This window comes from Globicephala melas, chromosome 6, assembly GCF_963455315.2.
Source record: "Globicephala melas chromosome 6, mGloMel1.2, whole genome shotgun sequence".
NCBI lineage: Eukaryota > Metazoa > Chordata > Mammalia > Artiodactyla > Delphinidae > Globicephala > Globicephala melas.
Window position 1 is genome coordinate 88,153,841 of NC_083319.1, and position 21,726 is coordinate 88,175,566.

General features: G+C 39.2%; 1 protein-coding gene across 4 annotated transcripts in view; it reads right to left on the reverse strand.

Moving 5' to 3' along the window:
* The window catches only part of FAM240B (family with sequence similarity 240 member B), an 86,738-nt gene that overhangs the window by 15,504 nt on the left and 49,508 nt on the right, over nt 1-21,726 (reverse strand). Inside the window, exons 1-4 of one of the 4 annotated variants that reach the window (XM_060300017.1) lie at nt 16,416-16,547; nt 13,330-13,418; nt 5,924-5,973; nt 2,328-2,473 (exon numbers count right to left, since the gene is read on the reverse strand). In XM_060300017.1, the coding sequence (XP_060156000.1) occupies nt 2,328-2,470 (143 nt within the window). In that variant the 5' untranslated portion in view covers nt 2,471-2,473; nt 5,924-5,973; nt 13,330-13,418; nt 16,416-16,547. Of the gene's footprint in view, nt 1-2,327; nt 2,474-5,923; nt 5,974-13,329; nt 13,419-16,415; nt 16,548-19,537; nt 19,649-20,214; nt 20,339-21,726 lie in introns of those variants that run through there. The other 3 variants (XM_060300016.1, XM_060300015.1, XM_060300018.1) reach the window with 3 other exon arrangements.

Consider the following 21,726-nt stretch of genomic DNA (forward strand, 5'->3'; position numbering starts at 1 on the left):
CATTGTTTACCAAATTAAGAAGGCTTTTTGAGTTTTATATTCATAGTTGATAGGGGGCAACAGCTCTGGTAAGTGAGACTCAAGAACAGAGGAGGAGACCATAGAAGCTGCCTCTCCTCCCCCAGCCTCTGCTGATTTTCCTCTTCTCTGAGCAAGGCAGCAGCTCTGTCTCCATCTTCAAACGTTTATTTGGGAGAGACAATGCTAAAATGTTTCATGAAGCACATTTTGAAGATTTATTCTCTTGGCTATAGAAGGAAGAGAAAACTGCTCCAAACTCTGAAGGGAGTCTTTTTAGGGGGCACATTAGAACCTGGATAATTAATTCATTTGTTCTATGGGCCATTTGCAAATGGTTGCTTTTTTGAATAACTTTTTTCCTAATTATAATATGGTAGTGTCATTTTAGAAACTTTGGAAAAAATAGAAGAACACATGCACACAAAATTTGCCATTCCACCAGTCAAAAATAACCCTCTTAATATTTTAGAGTATTTTCTTCTAATCTTTCCCATTACATATGGATAAACTGCATCTATACATTAAAAAAGTCAGATCATATTGCAAATTTTGCTCTTAATCCCACACCCCAGGGCTTCTGGAAAGGAAGATGCAGTACAGGGCTCATGTGGGGATCTGGCTCCCAGTGGGCTTGTGCGCCAGGACTAGGGGAGGAAGATGGCAGGGACCATACAACTGACTCTTCTTGCTCCCCTGGACTCTTCAGGACTGGGTGCTCTAACATGTAACTCTTTTAGCATTTAGAAAAACCTGGTTTTTCTTGCTGGACAACCAGGAATGTAACTGGAATAATGGTAGAGCTCTTCTCTGGATATAGAGAGAGGCTATTTCCCCTCAGGAGCTGAAGAAAAGTTTTTAGAAGTTAATGTTGGTGCAACACATGTGAATTACACATGTTTGTAGCTCAGCATACTCAGAAACATGGAAGCACATGCCTTGCTGTCCAGCAGAACACACAGATGCGATTCCACTTATAAGTGGGCATCTCAGCAAATAGACAACCTGGCTGGGCTGTTCCCATTTTAGGGACAGAGAACCCAGACAGTCCCTGAAAAGTTGAGCTGATCTGTCTGCTCCAGGGCACTACATGTGTGAGGGCAGGTGCTGGCCCTTTTAGTCAGAGCAATGTTGACACTTGTGACACATGTCTTCTCACGTAAATAAATGTTCCCCTCTCAGCAGACTTCTTTGACTAGAACAAGTTCAACTGCCAGTAAGAGGAAGATCACATTATTCTCCCCCCAAGAAACTTAATATGTATCATCTCAGATGTGGGATCTTTCACACTTATACACATCTGTTGACCTAACCCTGAAATTTAGTGCATCCTCGTGTGCTGAGGATTGCAACAGAGGCAGGGTGAGGAAGAGATTTTTTCAGTTCATTAAGATATAAATAACAGAAACTCATTTTTGTTTACACCAAGAAAAAGCTTGTTCATATCTATAAGTCATTGGTTCTCAATAAGGGGCAACTTTGCCCTCCAGAGGACATTTGGCAATGTCAGGAGATATTTTTGGTTGTCACAATGTGGCAGGGGAGTACTAGCAGCATCTAATGTTTTGAGGGATGCTGCTAAACATCTTACAAAGCATAGGACAGCTGCCTTAGTAACAAAGAATTATAAGACCCTAAATGTCAGTTGTGCTGAGGTTGAGAAACTCTGATACAGATGGTAGCAAGACTAAATGAGTAGATGAATTAATCATGTCTTTAATTTTCTATATTTTATGATATTTTGACATCTTAAAAAGCTTTCTGGCTGCCCTTGAAAGGGCTAGCCTTCTTCTGCATGTCAACCAATCCTGAGCCTGTGGCCCTAAGCACCTCCTTATCTAACTCTCATAGATAAAGCCATATTTTCCCTGCCCTATATCATCCCAAGATCAGGCCAGGCACCAGACAACTAGAGACCATCCCTAAATCCCACAACCCTCAGGAATTATTCAAACTAGCCAATCCTAAACTGTTTACTCTGCCTTTCCTTGGAAACCCTGATAAAGGCTCTGGCTTAGACTTTCCCTCTGCTTTCATCTTCTGCCACGTGGCCAAAACCTGGTGCTTATCCTGTGGCCCTGAGTGGCATGCAGTGATACTCTCTCTGAAAGCTGTGTATATAATAAATGTCTTCCTTCTAAGCCTCATTCTCCTTTTGTCTGTGGCTACACCGACTTGACCATACCACCTCCAATATTTGCATTATTAGAACAGTAGGTAATGAAAACAATTCAGTTTCCCCATCTTCACATCTGGTATGTTTCTGGGGAAATCTACCTTAAAAAATAGTGAAGAAACAATCCACATACTTTCTCAGGGCACTTCTTCCCTGACGATCTTCCTCCAGTTCCCGGTAACCAGTCTGTTTGCTAATTTCTTTCTCCCAGAAGCTTTTGAGCTCATGACAAGTTTCACAGCAGAAGACTTCTCGACGTATGTATTGATTGTTCATCCTCTGAAAATAAAAGAAAAAACAAACCCAAGTACTTCAAATAAAGCCAGTCTAATTTTGGAGTGATGAAAAATGAGTTTGAATCCATACACTGCCAGTTACACTTTTTGTGCCTGTAGACAAATCACAGTCACTATGATTTTGTTTGTCAACTGCAAATAGGGATAATAATGGTTAATGTCAGAATATACTGTGAAAAATTTTGAAATGAGCAAAAATACAAAGGATGTCTGATAACCCTTCCAGATTATTTGCTTCTACAAGGGCCTGCCCCTTTCATGCTTTTGAGCTATTTTACAACTCTGTAAATTATAGAAAAAGTATAGTAATGCAAATGATTTTTGAACATAGAGATTCAAATATATTTTGTCCAGTGGGATGTGATTGATATCGCTGTGAATATCAACCAATTTTCATCTACTTATAAATTCATTTTAATATTCTTGTCTATATATGTGTTTTTTAATTCTCCTTGAATCAGTTGTAGTATCTTACTAGTTTTCTTATTAATTATAGTAAGTTAAGTAAAATATTTGATACAAGTTCATTTTATATTTGTATGAGAGTCATGGTTTTAACTTAAAAAATTATCCTTTAACAATTACTTCACAGCTTTGTGTGTGTGTGTGTGTAGAAAGAGATGGTGTATGCAAAGCTCTAAACACAACGCAAGGCAAATAACAGGCACACAGAAAATGTTATGTTCTTTCCATCCTTCCTCACATAATAACATCTACCATTTATTGAGCATATAATGTGCAATAGGCTTTTCTTACACACTGTCCCATTTGATCCTCACTACAACTCTGTGAGATGGGTGATTCTGAATTCATGGTTCAGATGAGGAAACTGAGAGACAGAATTTGCTTATAGCCTCATAACTGAGCATGAAAGAGCAGAAATTTGGATCTAGGTCTGTCCATCTTCAAAGTGGATGCCCTCTATTCTATCAATCCTCATCGCAAGAAATGGTGACTGTATTTGGAAGTATACATGTTTACTACTAAAAAACATTTACTTTTTACTTAAACATTGCCCGTTTTCCAGACTTTAGTGGCTCTGGTGGGCAGGTAGATGAAAAGGACTGCAAAACAAATCCTTTTCTGCCTGCTGGTGAGTGCCTGCTCAGAGAAGAGCTTTGTCCCTGGCTGGAGATTGGAAAGGACCTGGACCTTCACTCCCTTGCTACAGAATCCCAGTGATCCCATTCAAACTGGATTGTCTGGGGGGGCAGCCCAGAGGATTGGGGGTGAGAGAGAAGTTTAGAAAAGCTTTCAGGGAATAAATAACCCATTTATTATTTCATATTTATAATATAGAATGGTAATTCTATATTATAGAATTATAATATTTTATGCTATAGAATATGCAATTTATAATATAGAATTATTTATAATACAGAATAACATAGAATATTTTATTTATATTATATTTATAATAACAGACTGACACCTGTGCCAGAGGTGGCAAGACCTTCCCACTTGTAGAGATATATAAATGTCCTAAAGTAGGAAGAAACTTTGTTTTCTGGAACTGAAGGCAACTTTGAGTATTCTGTAAAGATTTTAAAAAAATCCACTCCTATTTTTCCTCCTATACCCATCTTCTATTCATCTGGTCATTTCTGTAGCCACAACTGACTTGGGCAAAACTGCCAGAAGCGTGTGGGAGGGCACTGTACCCTGGGGCTCTCCAGGTTCTCTCTGAGCCTGAGCTCTGAAGAGTGGAGCAGGGCCCGTCCTGCAGTCTGACAGGAGCACATGTTCTCTCCTGTATGCACATTATTTCCCATTTATTTTCTGTCCTTGGCTAATGGATTCAGCACACAGATTTCTAATAAATTCCTAGTCACTTGACATTGAAAGAATTGCTAACATTGAATCTATAGTCATTTTCACAATATTGATTCTTCCAATCAAAGAACATGGTATATTTCTCCATCCATGTATTTCATCTTTGATTTCTTTCATCAGTGTTTTATAGTTTTCTGAGTACAAGTCTTTTGCCTCCTTAGGTAGGTTTATTCCTAGGTATTTTATTATTTCTGTTGCAATGGTAAATGGGATTGTTTCCTTAATTTCTCTTTATGATTTTTTTGTTGTTAGTGTATAGGAATGCAAGAGATTTCTGTGCATTAATTTTGTATCCTGCAACCTCACCAAATTCATTGATTAGATCTCGTAGTTTTCTGGTAGCTTCTTTAGGATTTTCTACGTATAGTATCATGTCATCTGCAAACAGTGACAGTTTTACTTCTTCTTTTCCAATTTGGATTCCTTTTATTTCTTTTTCTTCTTTGATTTCCATGGCTAGGACTTCCAAAACTATGTTGAATAAGAGTGGCAAGAGTGGATTCAATGCAATCCCTATAAAATTACCAATGGCATTCTTCACAGAATTAGAACAAAAAATTTTACAATTTGTATTGAAACACAAAAGACTCCAAATAGCCAAAGCAATCCTGAGAAAGAAAAATGGTGTTGGAGGAATCAGCCTCCCTCAAGTCAAACTATACTACAAAGCCACAGTAATCAAGACAGTATGGTACTGGCACAAAAACAGAAATATAGATCGATGATGCAGGATAGAAAGTCCAGAGATAACCCACGCACATATGGTCACCTAATCTAAGACAAAGGAGGCAAGAATATACAATGGAGAAAAGACAGCCTCTTCATAAGTGGTGCTGGGAAAACTGGACAACTACATGTAAAGAATGAAATTAGAACACTACCTAACACCATACATGAAAGTAAACTCAAAATGGATTAAAGACCTAAATATAAGACTGGACACTATAAAACTCTTAGAGGAAAACATAGGAAAAACACTCTTTGACATAAACCACAGCAAGATCTTTTTTAACCCACCTCCTAGAGTAATGAAAATAAAAACAAAAATAAACAAATGGGACCTAATGAAACTTAAAAGCTTTTGTACAGCAAAGGAAACCATAAACAAGACGAAAAGACAACCTTCAGAATGGGAAAAAATATTTGCAAAAGAAGCAACAGACAAAGGGTCAATTTCCAAAATATACAAACAGCTCATGGAGCTCAATATCAAAAAAACAGACAATGCAAATGAAAAATGGCTGGAAAACCTAAATAGACCTTTCACCAAAGAAAACATACAGATGGCCAAGAGGCACATGAAAAGATGTTCAACGTCACTAATTATTAGAGAAATGCAAATCAAAACTACAATGAGGTATCACCTCACACCAGTCAGAATGGCCATCATCAAAAAATCTACAAAAAATTAATGCTGGAGAGGGTGTGGAGAAAAGGGAACCCTTTTGCACTGTTGGTGGGAATTTAAATTGATACAGCCACTGTGGAGAACAGTTTGGAGGTTCCTTAAAAAATTAAAAATAGAACTACCATATGGCCCACCAATCCCACTACTGTGCATATACCCTGAGAAAACCATAATTCAAAAAGACGCACTTACCCCAATATTCACTGCAGCAGTCTTTACAATAGCCAGGACATGGAAACAACCTAAATGTCCAACAACAGATGAATGGATAAAGAAGATGTGATACATATATACAATGGAATATAACTCAGCCATAGAAAGGAAATAATTGGATCATTTGTAGAGACGTGGATGGACCTCGAGTCTGTCACACAGAGTGAAGTAAGCCAGAAAGAGAAAAACAAATATCGTATATTAAGGCATATATGTAGAATCTAGAAAAATGGTACAGATGAACCTATTTGCAGGGCAGGAATAGAGATGCAGACACAGAGAACGGACACGTGGACACAGGGTGGGAAGGGGAGGGTGGGACGAATTGGGAGATTAAGATTGACATATATACACTACCATGTGTGAAATAGATAGCTAGCGGGAACATGCTATAAAGCACAGGAAGCTCAGCTCGGTGCTCTCTGATGACCTAGATGGGTGGGATGGGGGGTGGAGTGGGAGGGAGATCCAAGAGGGAGGGGATATAGGTATACATATAGCTGATTCACTTCATTGTACAGCAGAAACTAACACAATATTGTAATGCAATTATACTCCAATTAAAAAAAGAGCTGTTAACAAAAGCATATGTCAGACTTTAAAAAGTATGTATCATATTTAAAATTTTATTTCATAGAACTAGAGTCTAGGATGTGTGCAATTAGGTTTCCTGTGAATTTCAAGCTGCAGGAGTGTCTAAGACTCTCACTTTCCTGATGTGACCTCTGCCTCTGTAAGTGCTAGATAAGAAAGTAGCACTTGCTTTGAACTGGGAGGAAGGTGTTAATGCAGACTTGCAATTTAAGTAGACAAAAGGTAATGCTAGATTCATTCACACATTCTTTTATTACAAAATGTCCCTAAAAATTTAAAGTTTATGTTAGGTATCTGGTATTCAAAAAAGGATAATTTGGTCTAATAGGAACTCATTAATTTTTTTTTCTTGAAATTTTGAATTAATATTTTTTTCTAAAGAGATTTTCTTTTTTTTTTTTTTTTCGGTACGCGGGCCTCTCACTGTTGTGGCCTCTCCCGTTGCGGAGCACAGGCTCCGGACGCGCAGGCTCAGCGGCCATGGCCCACGGGCCTAGCCGCTCCGCGGCATGTGGGATCTTCCCGGACCGGGGCACAAACCCGTGTCCCCTGCATCGGCAGGCGGACTCTCAACCACTGCGCCACCAAGGAAGCCCGAGATTTTCATTTTTAAAAAAAGAGGTCTATTCAGCAACACAGACTGCTCACATCATCATTTCATCATGTCATTTCACACACATTCCATTTGGATAAAAGGTGTAGTTTGGATATGGAAGGAGGATTTATTCTAAAAAACATTGTAGTTGTGTAATTATGAGCTAGGTTAAGAGAAACAGCTGAAAGCAGGGTGGTATCTATACATCCAAGGAATAAATTAAATCAGCGTAAGCCTTTGGGAAATCAGGCAGCAGTCTCTGAAGAATCTGATGCATGCTGGCTCTCCTTCCTGTTCCCTTTGGGTCAGGAAGCACTTCTGAGGCTGTGACCTTTGGGAGGACTTGAGGAAGGGTTGAACTCAGACGTCCTCAGAGGTCAGGCCAGGCTCCCTTTACTCATAAGGAAGTGAAGCTACTAGACCTGAGCAACAGGGAGCAGTGGACACTGTGGTCATCTGCAGAGCACATGCTTTGCTTCAAGACATCCCATTCAAGGAGGCGAACACTGTGCTTGCTGAAGAAAAGAGGGTTTTCGGTTACATGAAGTCTGATGGCTCCCTAGTTGCTCCTCTTAAGGGATGTATTCTCTATCTGTAGCTTTAGCTTTATGTCTTTCTTCCTTAGCTTTTCTCAAAACCTCCTCCCCAGGGTCTCCCTGAAGGGCATTCTGAACTATTTCACTTTCTCTCTGCCTCCCTTCTTCCTACACATTCCTGCCTCCAAACCTGAATGTGCAAATAGCATCCTCACTGTCCACACTGGTTCTTGCTGTCATCCCAGCAGCAACTGGGATTGAAACTTTCTACCAAGCCTCACCTCACTCACTAGAGGACATGTGGACACAGCTACCTACCAAACACAACTTCGGTTTTGGTCTCACTCACCAGACCTGGAGGCTGTGCTCTGACAGCCAGGATGGCCAGGGAGTTAAGAAGGAGGACGGAGGACTGTTGTCACTACTGTGACTTTAGGCAATAACCCCTTCAGGTGCTCTGAGCCCCAGTTTCATTATCCATGAACTAGAGTTTAAATGTGGCAATACAGAGGAAAGCACCTAATACACTGCCATTCATTCTCCAAATGTTCATCTACCAATACAATACATGCTTGCCCTCAGGGAGCTCACAGTCTATTGTCCCATCCCTGGTAAGAGATCAAAAATGTTAACTGAACTTGAACCATCACCTAAATAAGCTCTCATCATCTCTATTTTATAAATGATATTAAATGCTTTGCTCCTTCTTGACTCAGACCATATTTAAGGTTTATTTATCTCTATTGCTGAGCTGTCAGAACTAGAAACCCTTACACCTCAGGGATAAGAGGCTTCCCTTCTTGTCCAAGGCCCAGAGTTGGACTGTGAACAGAGAACACTTTAACAAAAGCTCTTGGTGATGTTTCGCCCTTATATCACTTAGGATGCTATATTTGGGGACCTTTGGTGTCAGAGCTTATAATTATATTCACTAAGTGATGCCCAATATGTTTAAGAAGTGATTGTCTTACTAAAGTTGACAGTTGCCACTCTGCTAAAGTTTGGACTCAATCCTCCCATGCTACTTCATAACCTAAGTGCTTGTTTTGCTGGAAACTGCTGGGAAATTGAACTTCAGCATTTGGGATCATGACAACTTGTAAGAACTTCTATAAGAGGAAATGAATTTTGTTTTGCTATGAATTTTGTTGGCTATGCCACGCCGACTTCTTTTTTTACTTGTTTTACATTTGTTGCATTATATACTGTGCTGTGAGCAGCATGGTAGGAGCTGGTATCCTCTCCTTTGTACCCTCAAGAAACAGAATTGACAGTAACTTTAGAAACTCATTTTTTCAGGAAAATATCAAAATGAGACAGGGAACAGAAAATAAAAGGTGTCCAGTTTTCCTAAAGGGTACTGATGAGAAACCTAAACACTGAGAGTTACTTTCTCTGCATCTTCACCTGGTCCTTCAACTATGTATGTGGTGCTGCCCCTGTAGGGGCTCCAATGAGAATGAAAAGGTACTACTTTCCCAAGTTGTTCTCTGAGTAGAGTCAGGAAGAAGGGAAAACCACTGTGATCTCCTGTGGGACAGATCAGTGGTGCTTTTATAGTCACAGAAATAAGAAATAAGCAAGTGTAGGTATGAAGTGAGTTCATGCCCCAATGAAGGGACCAGAGAAAACCTGCTGCCATGCCTTCTGCTACTGGCTGGTGGGCTGCTAGTCTGTGATCTCTGGCTTATTTTTATGCTCTTTATTGAGTACTTACTGAACACCTTCATTTTTCAAAATGCTTTATATCTTGCATTCATTTCTTACAACACTATTCTTATCCATATTTGACTGAAGACATGCAAAGAGGCAAGCCATTGCCCAAAGTCACCTAATCTATGGTGATGGAGCTGGGATTCAAACCCTACCCAACTCCAAAGCCTGTGCTCATCACAGTCACACTTCCCAGTCAGCCCATCAGAAAGATGGCAACTCATGGGAAGAGCTGGGTAATGCGAGAAGCATACGCCCTGGTTAAATTTGTTCTGAGTGATATGCAAATCATTAGTTCTTTCTCAAGGCAGAGCTAGATTAATTTTTTTCCAAGACTATTTTATGATTATTGAATTAAGACAAACTTCCCTTCTTCTCTCCAGTACCTTTATGAAAGGTGCCCACCATTATCAGTTTTATGTACATCATGATAGGAACCAAAATACACATACACAAACTAGAGGCACCCTTCCCCCATCCCACACAAATGCTGATCCCATCACCTGGAAATTCTGCCTCTACAAGTGTCAGGGGACACAGCTACCACTTCATCTCCTCTCAGGTTGTCTTTTTCACCCATAGTGAAAATAACTTTAGGAGTGATGTTCCTAGTACCAGTTGCTAAGATGACTGCAACTGACAGTGGCTCTGAGATATTTTGATGGGTTTCTCCTCCCATCCCACTTTTGGGCCCCCCTGGATGAGAGTAAAGTGAGTTTTCTTACCGTCTCCTCCTTTGCAGTTGGAAGTTGGAGGATTATGTGAAAGCACTTCTCCTCAGTTTAGCACTTTTTCAGAAAACATTTTCTCTTTAACCTCCCCTCTCCTCTTAAAGGCTATTTAAATTTGTCTTGAGTCCCTCTCCATAGTTTTCCCTGCAATTAATATACTTCAAAGCCACCTCAGATTTTTGCCCACTGTATGATATTTGGGTCTTAAGAAAAGGTGCAGGTGAAATAAAAGACTGCCTGTGGCAGTACGAGTGAGTTCTGAGATAGCTAAGCATTTTAAGTAAAAGAAGACTAATAAGAAAAAAATGCTTATATTGAACGTGCCCATAATAACTCAGCCCTGTTGTTTCCTCTGGGATTTATCTGAATTAATTGAAATGACACAAAGTCATGAAGGAGGGATGCCAATAATGACTAGGCAAATAGCTAACAATTAAGTAAGGAAGTGGCCTTGAGTCCATGTGACCTTGGGAAACTTAAATAACCTTTCTAAAGCTTAAGTTTCTCTACAAAAAAAAAAGATTGCTGGGCTTCCCTGGTGGCGTAGTGGTTGAGAATCTGCCTGCCAATGCAGGGGACACGGGTTTGATCCCTGGTCCGGGAAGATCCCACATGCCGCGGAGCAACTAAGCTCGTGTGCCACAACTACAGAGCCTGTGCTCTAGAGCCCGTGAGCCACAACTACTGAGCCCAGGTGCCACAACTACTGAAGCCTGTGCCTAGAGCCCGTGCTCCACAATGAGAGAAGCCACTGCAATGAGAAGCCCACACACCACAACGAAGAGTAGCCCCCGCTCACCGCAACTAGAGAAAGCCCGCGTGCAGCAACGAAGACCCAACACAGCCAAAAATAAATAAATAAATAAATAATAAATTAAAAAAAAAGATTGCTGTGAGAAGTAAATGAGATTAGCATCTAAAACACTTAACATAATATGTGGCCTATGGGAAAACACTCATCATCGTCCTCATCATTCTATATTCAAATTATCGACTTGCATCGAGTACAGTACTAACTGTTATCTCATTTAATCCTCAGAATATTGTGGTAGGTTTTATTATTTCTGTATTTGTGAATGAAAAAGTGAGTCTGAGGGGCTTAGAGACTTACCCACAGTCACTGAGCTAATAACGGGGAAATCCACGAATCTAGCCCAGACCTGTGGATTTCAGGGTCCCTGGTCTGTTCACTCATCAGGTGTTGACATCACACAGAAGTAATAGTGCTTTGCAGTTGCTAACGAGATCTTGAAAATTATCTTATTTAATGATATAAATAGCTCTGGGAAGTAGGTCTTATTATTTCCTATTACCAGACAAAAAGTCAGGCTTAGAAGTTTTAAATTTTTGTTCACATCACAGAACAAGTTAATGCTGGTGCTGAGCTCTGAAGCTATGCTGTCTGATTGCAAAGGTCCTGTCATCACTTCCCACAGTTTGAACCAATTTCCCCACTCATTTAGGGGAAAGTTCACCTACCCTAGAAAAACTAAAAGACTGCTTAGTTTCTGTCATCAGAGAATATAATTATTCTCTGCAAGGGCATTTGTTGGACTCACCCAGGTCCAACCTACAGTTTCAATCCTGAGAGTTTTTGTATCTCTGTGGGGTTAGACTGGGAGTCTTGGTAACTAGATCAGAACTATTCTTGTAACATTTCACAATCTTGACATTTTTTTCCAAATAAAAAGTTAAAAAAATAAAAATTACTCTTTTCTTCTTTCAAGAGACAAATTGTTATTTACCTTTTTCTCTCACATTTACTGCCCCCTCCCACCCCCCACCAACTTCTTATGCAGAGCACTGAATAAATCCTGGACACACATTACCGTTTAAAATCCTTGGTACTGAGGAGCATTTTGTAATGCCAAAAAGTAAGAGGGGCATTGAAGAAAGATGAGAAGCCAACTTGAAAGAGCACCCAATATCTAAAACTGGGAACAATTTGAGCAACAAATGACATGATATTAGTTATGACCAAAGAATGGATCCAATATAAATTAGTGAAATAAATAAATGGGGGAGAAGGAACACATTCCTTTCAGAAGAATTCCAATGAATAAATGTAGAAGGAATGAGGGGAATAGAAATATCATCATGAGAATACCACAATAGTTGCTGCAGGTAGGATCCTTTGATGAATGATAAAATTAGTGGATGAAACTTTAAGGAGAAATAGTGTATTTGCATAGCCTCAAAAAAATCTCTCCAAAAATTCAGTAACCACTGTGGTAATTTTAACATATGACCACAAATTCTTGATTACTGGCCCCCATCCTGAGAATGGAGCTGAATTCCCCTCCCCTTGAGTCGGGGATGACTTGGTGACTGAAGGGAAAATAGTAACTTTACAGTAGAGAAACAAATAGCACCCTTAACCACATGACCAAGGTTCACATCCTTAGTAATAAGCAATATTGATATCACATGTCCTCTGATATAAGCCAGAGGGACACATCACCTCTGTGGTATACTTTCCTTAACACCAGAAAGTTAAGTCTGTCTATTCATGAGAAAACTGCAGACAAAATCAAATTCTGGAACACTACAAAATACCTGATCACTACTTGTTAGAAGTGTCAAGGTCACAAAAGACAAGGAAAGGCTGAAAAACTGTCACAGACTGGAATTGATCTAGTTACCATAAATACAATGTAGATTGGATTGGATCCTGAAACAGGAAAAAGGTCATCAGTGGAAAAAGTGGAGGAATCAGAACAAAGTCTGCAGTTAATTTTTTTTTTTTTTTTTTTTTTGCGGTACGCGGGCCTCCCACTGTTGTGGCCTCTCCCGTTGTGGAGCACAGGCTCCGGACGCGCAGGCTCAGCGGCCATGGCTCACGGGCCCAGCTGCTCTGTGGCATGTGGGATCTTCCCGGACCGGGGCACGAACCCGTGTCCCCTGCATCGGCAGGCGGACTCTCAACCACTGTGCCACCAGGGAAGCCCTGCAGTTAATTTTATTGTACCAATTTTTATTTCATAGTTTTGATAAATGTACCTGGTTATGTAAGATGTTACTATTAGAGAAAAGTGGGTGACAGATTTGCAACTTTGTCTAAATCTAAAATGATTTCAAAATAAAAAGTTAAAAAAATTTATATCAAGTACACGCATCTTCCTGACACTACTGACAGTTATGAATTATGGACCATTCTCTAGCAGAGGAACATTTTCAACGAGCTCAGAATTAACCCCTCCAGGAGCACCACCCTACCTGAGTCATGGAAACAGCCGTGAACTAGGAGTTAGGAGACCTCTACGTTCCACATGGGCAAGTTACTTGAACCAGGTCTGTTTTCTCATCTGTAAAATGGAACAATACATACTTTCACAAGATTAAATTAATTTTCAACTGAAAAAGCTGCTGTGATAAGTATTTAGCACCTGACAGAGTAATTGCTTAATAAAATCCTGGGTGGTCTAATTCATATCCATAACATTGACTGCCTACAAGTCACAGGCCACAGACTCAGAAGCCTGTAGGGTCCAGGTGCATTTAGATGGCTCTGTAACAAATTCTAGAATGCATGGCCCATTTAAAGGAGACACAGCTCGAACGGACTGTTGCCAGCAGAGCTTGGTCCCAGAGCTGCCAAAAGTTTTTCAAGACAAGCTAAAAATTCTGATTTCTAAAAATGTGTTATCTCCTTATTTTTAAAATGTTGATAATGAATTTAAGACATTTTAAAGCATTGTATGAATATCAGAAAATGTCTGTTGGCTAGATTTGGCCTTTCGGTCACCAGTTTCTGAGTCCTACATGGTCTAATGGGAAAAACCTTGGAGTTCTCCGTGAACCATGTAGCTATGCCTTAGACTCCAGGAAAAAATATACACTGGGCACATGTAGAGTTAAAATAAAACACTACAAAGCAAAAGCAAACAGAGTTTAGCCTCCTCCACCTCCCTGGTCACTGCTAACCACTGTAGGTTTATATTGGTCACATCTAGGCTGTTCCATTTGATGTCTAGACACCTTACTGGGGTTGGAAGGGAACTGGGGGGCCATAAAATCCATCTTGCCAGTCACTGAGAAGCCCCTGGGTCTGCATTTGCCCAACTCCATTGAAGCACAGAGAGCCTCTGTGTCTGGCTGAGTTGGGACCAAGAGCCAGGTCTCCATCCCCTTTTCCCATTAACCAAACTCTAAATACTGTGGGCCAAGGACCTTGCTTAATAGAACACCCTTCACCCAGTGCACCGTAAACTTTCTTGCCCAATGGACAAAACACCTATGATTCCCTCATGATGACATCAGTCATCTGGTAAGTCAAAATTCTCCAAAGAATTTTGAGCTAAAAGTGATAACTTCTCTAGCAAATTTTATATTCTACTCCCATTAAAAAAAATCTTTAAAAGTAAGTGGTAAGATGGCTAAGATATAAAATTTGGCTAAAATATCATTTCTCCCCCCATCCCCAATTCCAGCCCAGTGGCTACTTGACTGTCATTAATCAATGTTACTTTTTCCTGGACAGAAAATGATCTGTGTATCTTCTTTAAAAAAGTGGGTTTTAGCCAGAGTCTGATTTCCCAAATAGTTGCATGTCTAGAAACATTTCTTTTTCTTTTAGAAAGTGGAATATATGGAACAAACCTCGTTAATCATTTTTATCGCTCTGCTGAGTGAGAATAAAATCATGCTGGTTGTTATCTCACATTTCTGCCCCACAGAGAGCAGGTTCTAAATAAGCTGGATCATTATGATCAATAAAGCATAATTCTTTAGAAAATCAAGAGATGTGAGAGAGGCAGCTGTGTCCAAACAGACAAATTCTGGAAGACTGGAGTGCGAGGAGAAAACAGTGAGCATGGCTGACAAGGAGGACAAACACAGTTGGCACACTTGGTGGTGGTATTGAAGGAGATAAGACACTTGAGACCAAAATATGGAGACTTAGAGCAGCATTCACCTTCCTTTTTCGCTCTGAGTATTGTAGGTCACTTTTAAAATTTTTCCCCTTTTGTTGTGATGGTCCATATATTGGGGGTACATATGAAAATTATTGCATGCCACAATTTATTCAGTCTTTCTTGTCAGAAAATCCCCCAAATAATTTGGTCAATCAGTTTTGAAGTTTTACACTATAAGCAAAGATGCTCCTTAAAGAATGTGAAAATAGAGTAGTACACAGCAAAACATTTCAAAAAGTACTGAAGGATATAAAACTCAAAATCTTCTCTTTCCTTGCTGTTGCCAGATACACTTCCCAAAGCTGTCCACTGTTAATGATGTCTTATTTATATTTCCATTTTAATGAAACCACATGTGTGCATGCTTTTTGCAAGTAGAACCATACTATATACACTGTTCTGCATTTTTCTTTTTTCACTTCAAAAAATATTTCCTTACCAGCCCGTATTGTTTTTCACGGTTGCCACTTTTAATGGATATGCCATAATTTATTTAAGCATTCTTGTATTGATGGACATTAAATTAATTCTTATTTGGACAAAAAAATTACAGAGTGAATCATACATTTTGTTCACAAGTATATATGGAGCATAAACTCCTAGAAGTATAACTGCAGGTCAAAGGCTATGTATTATTAAACGTTGAATGTATAATTCTAAATTGCACTCTGCAGTTATGGAAATGTTGGAAAGTTTATGGACTTAGATAATCATCTTCTATAGCGGTGCTTTTAGTCTCTACTAGGGCAGAAAATACCAGACTGTAAATGTATTCAGCTCTTAGTGAAAAGATGAAAGCACAGCTTCTAGTCTTGTACTCAGGAGAACATATGTGAATGTGCCACCCCAAGATAGACCCTGGAAAGTAGTTGGCACTCAAAAAATATTTGTTGAATTAATGGATAAACAAACCACGGCAGTGCCAATATAGAGTTAGTATGTGTTTTAAGTCAATTGTGTTCAAACATTAAAAAAAAACTCATTTAAACAAATAAATGTAAATTTTAACAAGTTTTATTGCATTCTTGTGCTAAAAGGAAAGACTAAGTTACCCATTAATCAACATGAGGTGTATTCTGTATTTTATTTATTTAATCTTAAGAGAGCCTTGTTCAGTGAGATAAAAAACTGATTTCTGATTTTTTTTTCACACTCTTTAACTTGAAATTATGCATAACTGACATGTAGAAATCAAGAGATGGAAAAGTCCTATTGGCCTGTCCAACTCTATTTCCAAACAGGTACAGGGTGGGGTGTTCAAAGTGAGGGGAAAAAAATGAGTCCAAATGGCCAAAAAGGACACATGTATAAAAATTGGGACTCAACTCCCAGCCCCAGATGTAAGCTATTCCCACACCTGACAACACAAAGCTGAACACACTGTACCTTAAAGATGAATTTACAGGTGAACTGATATCCTGCTGGGACGCAAAGGAGGGCAAGTCTCAGAGTCCCACTCCTGGATCCTCAGCTCTGATTTGCGGAGACCACAGGTGCTGTCCTGAAATCTCATTGTTACAGTCCTTTATATATGGAGTGGAGGAGTTACAGAAATCCCTCAGCCTTCCAAGGTCATTTGAACCAAATTAGTAGCAGAATCAGACAATTATCTTTCCAGGGACATTGTAGCCTTCCCTTGTGGTGAGAGATGGCTCTAAACAAATTCCATCTCTTGCTATCCCACCCACCCCAGGGCAGGGGAGCTTCTGTTTTGGCAGATCCCACAAGTGCCATGACTTGGCCTGAACCAAAAGAGATGATTTAGAACATGTATTGGATTATCCATGTGCCCTGTTCCTCTGAGACTTGTGAAAAGCCATCCTCTGCCCCTCGGTGTGCAAAGGCGACTAGAATGGAGGGACAAGTCACTATTGGGTGTAAAGTTACAGGAAGACTTAGAGAGGCATCTTGTTCTTTGGAGCCATTAATCCTTGAATGGAATCTGGCGATGACATATCACAGTCTGCTTAGTTCTCTACCAGCTGAAGCAGGAATTGACCCCTGGTGAGTGTTTTCCAATAAACTGTATCCAAGTGAGATGACTTCTCATTTTAGAGTGGCTCTTATCCCATTTTGGAGGAGCACATTTTGTCCTTAAAATAAACGTTTAGAATACTCATTCATCTGACAACACAAATAGCTCTGGTTTTCATCATATCCTTCTACTGTGTTACTAACTGCATGCCCATTATTTGGTCCAGTGGGTTAAAAATGTATAATTGATATTACATGTGACAACCTTGTCTAATATTGATGTTCAAATTTTATCTTATTGAAGTGGTAATATTTAATATTGAGTCTATGAAAGTAATAAACCTGTTTACTTTAAACTGAATGCCTACTTTAATAGCAGAACCAAATTTTACAGGTGAAAACTTTTTTACATAAGGAGAGAGAGGAGTTAATTCTGAAACTATTTTGTAGGGTACCACCTATACAAAAGCAACAATTTAAAGAAAGAAAAACTCAATAAAAAATGTTTCCAAGGAGCTCATTGAAACCGCAGAAAATACAGTGAAACTGAATAACTAGCAAGTGACAGATTACCTGATGACAGTTTCCTTCTCTTCCTCATGATGAAATAAAATTCATACTTTATGACAAGATAAGAAAAATTTAAACATAAAAATTTTCTTTGACCATTTGGGCCTCCTCCCACCCCTTTAGTGTGTGTTGTGCATCTGCATTAACCAGACCTTCTTAGGAGATAACATTCCATCTTAATCTCATCAAGGATCATAACTCCTTAGGAGATAACCTTTCATCTTTATCTTGTAAGGGGCTATGATGGCCCATGACCTTCTATTGATACTTGCTTTGTATGTGTACATCTGGATTGTGTAAACTGTTAACAATACATATTGTTTTGACATATAACCCTTTATCTCAAATACTTATTTAACTGTGCTTTGACCTCTAATGGGTGCAGTCCTCAGAGCTTTCTTTTTTTTTTTTTTACATCTTTATTGGAGTATAATTGCTTTACAGTGGTGTGTTAGTTTCTGCTTTATAACAAAGTGAATCAGTTATACATATACATATGTTCCCATATCTCTTCCCTCTTCTGTCTCTCTCCCTCCCACCCTCCCTATCCCACCCCTCTAGGTGGTCACACCGAGCTGATCTCCCTGTGCTATGCGGTTGCTTCCCACTAGCTATCTATTTTACGTTTGGTAGTGTATATATGTCAATGTCACTCTCTCACTTTGTCACAGCCTCAGAGCTTTCTGAAAGCCTGTTTCCTGGGTTGTAATCTTCAGGGTGGTTCAAATAAAATTTTCCATCTTTTTCTTAGGTCAACTGATTAATTTTTTCTTCAAACATGCATGGTGTAGCCAGCAGGATATCAGAGATACCCACCAGAGGACACCTGATGTCCACCCCAAACTGGTGCTTGGTACCAAGCATGGACCCATTGAGCCCCACTGGCTTCTCAGTACTCCTCAGGTGTTCTGGTGAGTTCTTCTGACATCCAGATTTCATTGTTTGAGTGATGATCCTAAGTTTTATTCAAGCTGTTTTTACTTAAGACTTGGAGTCTTAAGGGGCACTGGTACATTTCCCAGGCATGGTCCTAGGAGGATCTGGGCAGAAGGCCTAGGAAAACATAGGTGGCTGGGTTTTTGTTAAATTTGGCTTAAATTGAAAAAAAACCCCCCAAGAAACAATAAACAAATTGAAACCTAAATGTCCATCAACAGGTGAATGGATAAAGAAGACATGGTATATATATAAAATGGAGTAACACTCAGCCATAAAAAAGAGTGACGTCATGCCATTTGCAGCAACATGGATGGAGCTACAGATTATCATACTAAGTGAAGTAAGTCAAAAAGAGAAAGACAAATACCATATGATATCACTTATATGTGGAATCTATCAATAAAATATATAAATGAACCTATCTACAAAACAGAAACAGACTCACAGACATACAGAACAGACTTGTGGTTGGGGGAGGGATGGACTGGGAGTTTGTGGTTAGCAGATGCAAACAATTACATATAGAATGCATAAACAACAAGGTCCTACTGTATAGCACGGGGAACAATATTCAATATCCTGAGATAAAACATAATGGAAAAGAATATAAAAAAGAGTATATATGTATATATTGGAATCACTTTTGCTGTACAGCAGAAATTAATACAACACTGTAAATCAACTATACTTCAATAAAACAAACAAACAAAAACAAGTTGATATATGGTCTGAACAAAACTTTTGCTAGTGAAATGAGAGACTAAATTATGCAGCTTCAAAAAAAAAGGGAGACCCAGTACAACCAGTAATTAACCTCTCTGGGCCTCCATTTAGAAATCTGTCAATACCTGTTGGGGTAATTGATGATGAGTGACACGGCATGAGAGCTCCCTCTACGGGGCGGCCTTCCAGACTCCAATTCTAGTTGAGGTTTCCTTTTGTTAACATTCACAGCATGTTTTATTGGCAGGAGGATTCACAATGAGGGAGAAAAGGCCACAAGACTCACCAGAAAGAAGGCTCAGAAATTCTTGGGTGGGACCAAGGGAGGCACAAGGTGGCTGTAGGGTCAGCTGGTGGCTACAATGATCACATGGTTCCCTCTGATGTTGCAGATAATGGCACCCATCACAGGGCTGTTGTGAGGATTAAATATGTTAATAAATGTAAAGTGCTTACAACAGTGTTTAGCATGTAGGGAGTGTCATATAAATGTTAGCTGTTATTATTTCAACTCACAGAAATCCAAATCATGACTCTTTGACTCAATATACATTACAGCCTGCAGTTAGAGAATGTTCCCTTAGCAAAGCTATATTTCATTCTTCCATGTTTTGAGCAGAATGGTTGTCTGAAGTCTGAAGTCATCCCTGCCTTTGAGGACTGCGTAGAAAGTAGCAAAATATAACACACCCAAGTTAAAATTCTCGATTTTTTTTCTTTTATAATTTCTCCTTACCCTATATTTTGTGTCCCAGGATAAGTACGTATCTGTTCGATCACACATTTTCATCACCATGTAATAAAGATGTCTAATTTTCTTGCCTGGAATAACTGAATATTCTCTTCTACCCCCATTCAGCCAACTTTAAATATTGAGGTCTGCATCTCGAAATGCCATTTCCAGGTGGGTCATTCTTTACCAAGAATACAGGAAATTATACAGCAGTGGCTTAAATATATTGCAGTTTATCCTTCTCACCTAATAAGAAATCCAGGGCTGGAGAGATAGCTCAATGATGTGATGAAGGACTCAGGTAAGTTTTATCACCCTGCCACATCATCTTTGGAAAGTGTTCTTTTGCTTTCAAGTGTGCATGATTGACCTATAAAGGACAACAGAAGTTGGAAGGAGTCATGCTGGATCAGGAAAACAAGTAAGTTCTCAGAATCTCTCAGGTGGTATTTCATTGGCAAGTATTGTGTCAAACTGTAACTATTTTGTGGCCAGTGTTCAGAACAGAAACAAAGGGGGGGGGCGGTGTCAAACTCTAAGTAATTAAAGGGAAACACCTGTTCTTCTGTTTCTTTGCATTGTAGCTTAAAGAGAAAGAAGAGACAAGTGCACCCCAATGTTCACAGCAGCCCTATTCACAATAGCCAGGACATAGAAACAACCTTAAAGTCCATCAGCAGAGGAATGGATAAAGAAGATATGGTACATATATACAGTGGAGTATTACCCATAAAAAGCAACAAAATTGGGTCATTTGTAGAGATGCGGATGGACCTAGAGACTGTCACACATAGTGAAGTAAGTCAGAAAGAGAAAAACGAATATCGTATATTAACGCATATATTTGGAATCTGAAAAAATTTGTATAGAGGATCTTATTTACAAAGCAGACATAGAGGCACAGATGTAGAGAAAAAGCGCATGTATACCAAGGGGAGAGTGGGTGTGGGATGAATTGGGAGACTGGGATTGACATATATACACTCTTGATACTATATATAAAATAGATAACTAATGAGAGCCTACTGTATAGCACAGGGCACTCTACTCAGGGCTCTGTGGTGACCTAAATGGGAAGGAAATCCAATAAAGGGGAGATATATGTATATGTATAGCTGATTCACTTTGCTGTACAACAGAAACTAACACAACACTGTAAAGCAAATATACTCCAATTAAAAAAAAAAGACTCCGCATTCCCAATGCAGGGGGACTGGGTTTGAACCCTGATCAGGGAACTAGATCCCACATGCGGCAATGAAGATCCCGCATGCCACAACTGAGACCTGGCACTGTCAAATAAATAAATATTAAAAAAAATAAAACAGAAACAAAAGGGGAGACTGTCATTCTGTCTCTTTGCATTGCAGCTTAAAGAAAAAGAATGCCTGCAGGAAATACTATTTTTAGCTTCACTGTGGGCCAGCATGGAGTCAATGAGAAGTCCCTGATACAAATTTTTGAAGTGTCACAGAACATTTTCAATAATGGATAGAACATACAGACGTAAAATCAATAAAGGAACAGCTAACTTTTAACAACATTATAAACCAAATGGACCTAAGAGCCATATATAGAAAATTCCACCCAACAGTTAGATATTATTCTCAACTCTAAATGGAACTTTCTCCTAGATCACATATTAGGTCACAAAACAAGTCTTGATAAAATTAGCAAGACTGAATTATACTAAGTATTTTTTCTGTCCACCATGGAATGTAAATAAAAAGCAACATAAAAAAAGCTGGAAAATTCACA